Here is a 4673-nt window from a genome sequence, read left to right as displayed (position 1 = left end):
CGGGAACTTTATTAATAACTGCTTCAGCTTACACATCTTTTCAGAACAAGGCACAAATTCTTCCTAGTATAGCTTGTCTTTCAGATGACGTGCACAACCTCATCTCATTGAAACAGCGCCATCTTAAGTCCAACGTGCCCAAAGTGCACTCTTCCCATTCAACACTAGATATGTTTCATAAATGAAACGTCAAATAAATCAATTTGATATATTGGCAAGAACATTAAGTCCTGGTCATATTTATTAATGCAAGAACTGAGGTAAATTATATTTGCAATGTTTTGTGCTTATCATTGTGCCTGATAGGCCAATGCACTTCCCTGCAGTGTAAATGGGGCTTTTTGTGGTGAAAACTCCACTTTAACTGTCTAATCACAGCTTAATTACATCTCCATAAAACAATACAATCTTTATGTTTTTATTTTGTATTCTCATTTATTTTTTTAAAATCAATTTCAGCTGGCTTTTCCTCTGTGCAAAAGGATTATTTTGGCTCTCTCCTTCACTCTTAGTAGTCATCAATGGCTCATCCGTGGAATAATTTAAAATGTCTCCTCTTCTGTATGCTGAAAGTTAGAGTCACTCTCAAGCTCTGCCTCATTCAACCTCTCCTCTTCCTCCCCACTACTATTCTCACTTATCTTTTCTGCACCTTCTCCTCTGTCATTGCCACTCACTCCTACCTTCTCTGTGTCTTCTGTCTCGCCTGCTTTGCTTATTTCTTTTTTATTCTCTTTGCCGTCACCTCCAGCCTCTCTCATAAAATCTTCTACCTCAGCTGCTATGCTTGCGTTTTGTAGGAGGTCAGAGCTGAGAGCTGACTCTAGCGGCTCCACAGGGCTGTCTTCATCTTCCTCTGTCCTGGAGATAGGGGCACGGACACGGACACGGACACGTGCCGACTTGGCCCTCAAACGCATCTTGAGCTCATCTTCCCTTAACTGAGAAAAGGTGAAGGGAGCAGAAAAGTGTGTAGGAGAGAGAAAAGATAAACTATAAGAGGGAGACAGAGAGGAGGAGCAAAAGTGTTGCACACAAACACACCTACATACAAACTGTACCTTGCGCCTCTCCTCAGCCAGCCTTATCTTCTCCTCAATATCTTCTCTGCTGGTGAGCATTTGCTCCTTTTTGGCCTTCAGGGACTCCAATCTGGCAGGAGGTCTTCTCCTGACCACCTCCGTGTCATTCAACTAACACACACACAGTAGGGGGAGACAGAGAACAAGATATATGTCTGAAGTGAGGCCAGGACATAGTCTTGCCTTTGCCATTGTTTAGTACATCTGTGTTTTTTGTTTCATTAATACATCTGAATCTCAGCAGACTACATGGTAATATAAGACTAGACAGTTTAGTTCTTAACTTGAGAAAGTAGAAAGAAAAAAGAGTGTTTTAAACTTTAAAAATGTTTTAGACACTTTTTTAACTACTTACTTTAGCTTCTGTTAATAACAGATTAGTTAGCCAACTTAGATGATGGTGACAGGATACCTGCTTACCTTTTTTTCACCTTTTTTTTCTGTAGAAATATGGTAGTAAGCAGGCCCATTAATCTGTTCCCACTTTTCCCAGTGTGAACCATGTACCCACCATGATGCTATATGCCTCTCCAGCCCCGCTACTCTTCTCTTTGGTCTGTCCAACTGGGATGATGCCCTGGTTCAGCAGCTCCTCCAAGATCTCACTGGACTTTTGACGCTCCTGTGCTGTGCTCTCTTGCTGCAGGAAATCTGGGTGGACTGTAGAAAGAACAACAACAACAACAAAAAAAACACAGAAAACTAAGATTGGTGCACTGGATTTTCTTCACAGTTTATTGAGATCTGTTCTATTCAGTAGATTTGTCACAAATCAGCTTGTGTAATGTTGTCTGCCTCACTTTCTCTGACCCACTCAGATGATAGAGGAGGGAGCTTTCTGGGCACCGCTCCAGGTAACATAGGGATCTCCTTCTCCATCACCACCCCACTGTCTGTGGTGCCCTTTGACACAGCTGAATCCCCACAACCACGGAGTTTACTTCCTCTGTCATCCTGAGAAAACACAAATGTTATGAATGCAAAAGCAAACAAACAAAAATCTCTCACTCTGTATGGTGTCATAGATGTGACGTTGTCATGGTGGATTCTTTGTTGACTCATTGTCATGAACACAGTAGCTCAGAGACAATAAGGATACACAGTAAAAGATGACATAATATCTAAAAAACATACTGAATCAGACCGCTATTATGAAATATTTATTGGAGTATTTTTATTGTATGCTACCTTACACTACCACTGCACTTCTGAGGAAAACATTGTCCTTTTTTATGCCATTATTAGGCATTAATCTAACAATTACTCTGCAGATTTTACAAATCATGATTATGTTGTGATACAGATATTACTATCTTATATCTTCTCATGTGATGGATTGACTTTTGTTTTATCACTTTTGACAACCTACAACATTTCAGTGAGTTCATGATAATTGTCCTGTAATATTTACATTAACATACTCATAAATCAACCATAAAGAGCATGTGGCTTTTGATACTTTGCTGTGTTTTGCTGCCATTCGATCTGTTATTATAAAAATACAAAAATGAAAAGAGCAATTAATTGAATTGGGTTAATTGAATGAATTAATTGGGTATTTAAAAGGATAAGAAAACTCTTAGAAAGTTAATCAGTAAACATAACAGAAATACCAGATTTTATCACCTTAATTGATACATTAAAGTCATTCAAAGCTATAAATCAATAGTTTCTTACTTATTTAATATAATTTTAAAGGGATTTTGTCTGTTTTAATCAATGGACACACCCCAATAAAATGCCTTCACATATCTAACTTAACTAGCTATATATACGTATTTGAGGTGAACATCTGACTAAAAACATTAGTGTAGCAAGTAAGTAGGAAATCTCACCATCAGTTACATTATATCATTATGAAATAATAATATAAAAAAGATTAAAATAATTGAACACTATAAGGTGATTGTACACTGTCTACAATAGATAATGGTCATTTTAATATTTAAGTAATAAGCTACATTTCACTGATAATCTACAGGACTGTTCTTTGTTACCACTTTCAGTATCACTATTATTTAACAGCGTTTTTAATAAAGACTGTAAGAAATAGTGTAGCAGCGGTGTTCAGGGTCTATTTGTTGAACTCCTCGTCTTAGGGTCACAACTTTAAAGGCACAGATTTTGGCATAACACCGGTAACGTCTCCTCAGTACGTTCACGTTACTTCAGTAACTGTCCCGAAGCGCAGCTGTAGATAAATATTATTCATTTTGACACTTTTGTAGAAAACCTTCCCGTGTTTAGCTCCACTCCTCGTTTAAAGTTAGTCGGCTAACTTTTAATTCAAAGCAGCGGGCTGTGGGACACCTAGCTTACCTCGTCTCCGTTCACCCCGTCGGCTGTCAACGGTTGGACGGTGTCTGTGGAGCTGCCGCATCCCATATTCACCTCAAAGAAACGACGTGAGATAAGTCCATAAAAGTCATAAATGTCCGGTTTAAAGACAGCTCGGAGTGTGTTTTGTGTGTTTGTTGACCCGTGTAGCCTCGCATTCCTTCACACGGACGTACGGACAGTCTCCATGGACCCGCCGCGTTGCTAGGGGCCGTTGCTACAATAGATGTAAGCGCGCCAAAGAGGCGACACCAGAAACAACAACGTGCACAACACGGTGTAACACCTCCGCACAAGTTTGTTTGTCTTTAGAGACACTGAAGTCAATTTTATTTGATTAATCTCGTTAAATCCTGTTTTCACATTTGCTGCATTTAGAATTGTTTAGGAGAATTGTTTAAAATCGTCCCCAGTTCACTTTTTATCGTGCAGTTTACAAACATAATTCCTGTTATTATGCCTTCATGCACAGCAGAAAAGAAAGAGATGTACATCCTGCACCAAGCCACCTGAAGTTTGCTAAGACATATTTATTGCATTGGACAACAGCACATGGAAAAGGACCACATGGGTGCAATAGAGTGTTGTTACACTCTACTGGGCTCTACTGTGAGGTTGAGCGGCGGCTTGGCCTGCAGATGTCAGGAGCTCGGACTTGTTGGCAAGTATCACAGCAGTGTCAAGTGCAGGCAGGAAACTGTGGTGCAGGTTCTGGCACTTCCTCTGCACCTCCAGCACGTGAGCGTTTTTGGCCAGGTTGTCCTCCAGGATCATCAGGCGCCTGTGGGCGAGCTCCAGGTCGTGGCTATAAATGACAGGTCACAATAAAAAAATGAGCATATTCAGAATAAGTTCTGCATATTTCTACGTAAGACTCAGACTCACTGAGAGCGCTTTAATATGGGGCGAAGTCCAGCAGCCATCTTTGCCAGGTCATTTTTCTCCAGTGTGAGGCTCATGTGGGGCTGAAAGAGAAAGAAACCAACAGTGACAACAACCAAGCATAAAGGCCATTTCTGCACCTCCATGTTTGTAATAGCGAGGCAGCTACCTGGTCGAGGCAGAGCTCAAATCTGGGTCTCTGGTTGAGGATGTCCAGGCGGTGCGTGGCCTGATGCAGTTTTGAATCACAGCTTCTGATCTGAATTGTCAGTTTCTGTATGTCCTTTGTCAGATCAGAAACCTCATCCTTGATCTGAAGATGCCAAAACAATAACAGAATAATGAGTAAACATCAAATATTGTTCAGATGGA

The 4673-nt window shown here is 40.4% G+C and overlaps 2 protein-coding genes across 2 annotated transcripts in view; both read right to left on the bottom strand.

The window, feature by feature from the left end:
- Positions 1–409: 409 nt before the first annotated feature.
- Positions 410–3641, bottom strand: stmnd1 (stathmin domain containing 1). The gene is made up of 5 exons (XM_026347163.1): positions 3402–3641; positions 1883–2036; positions 1594–1742; positions 1062–1193; positions 410–941 (listed from the first exon to the last, which is right to left on the bottom strand). The coding sequence occupies exons 1-5, from the start codon at positions 3465–3467 to the stop codon at positions 543–545; spliced, it is 900 nt and encodes a 299-aa protein (XP_026202948.1). The 5' UTR covers positions 3468–3641; the 3' UTR covers positions 410–542.
- Positions 3642–3944: 303 nt separating this feature from the next.
- Positions 3945–4673, bottom strand: part of LOC113153503 (tektin-B1-like) — a 2445-nt gene continuing 1716 nt past the window's right edge. Inside the window, exons 7-9 of the mRNA XM_026347162.1 lie at positions 4471–4614; positions 4305–4384; positions 3945–4224 (exon numbers count right to left, since the gene is read on the bottom strand). Of these exons, the coding sequence (XP_026202947.1) occupies positions 4014–4224; positions 4305–4384; positions 4471–4614 (435 nt within the window). The 3' untranslated portion in view covers positions 3945–4013. The remainder of the gene's footprint in view (positions 4225–4304; positions 4385–4470; positions 4615–4673) is intronic.

This window comes from Anabas testudineus, chromosome 11 (genome assembly GCF_900324465.2).
Source record: "Anabas testudineus chromosome 11, fAnaTes1.2, whole genome shotgun sequence".
NCBI classification, from domain to species: Eukaryota; Metazoa; Chordata; class Actinopteri; order Anabantiformes; family Anabantidae; genus Anabas; species Anabas testudineus.
The sequence above is the reverse complement of the archived record's forward strand: the minus strand, read 5'-3'. Positions and strand labels throughout refer to the sequence as shown.

What these genes read in the sequence shown, in the direction of transcription:
- stmnd1 (XM_026347163.1), bottom strand. Translation starts at nt 3,467, where the DNA reads ATGGGATGCGGCAGCTCCACAGACACCGTCCAACCGTTGACAGCCGAC. An exon ending in ATCTGAGTGGGTCAGAGAAA is followed by an intron (nt 1,743 to 1,882) that starts GTGAGGCAGACA and finishes TTCTTTCTACAG; the next exon opens with TCCACCCAGATTTCCTGCAG. An exon ending in TGGCTGAGGAGAGGCGCAAG is followed by an intron (nt 942 to 1,061) that starts GTACAGTTTGTA and finishes ACCTTTTCTCAG; the next exon opens with TTAAGGGAAGATGAGCTCAA.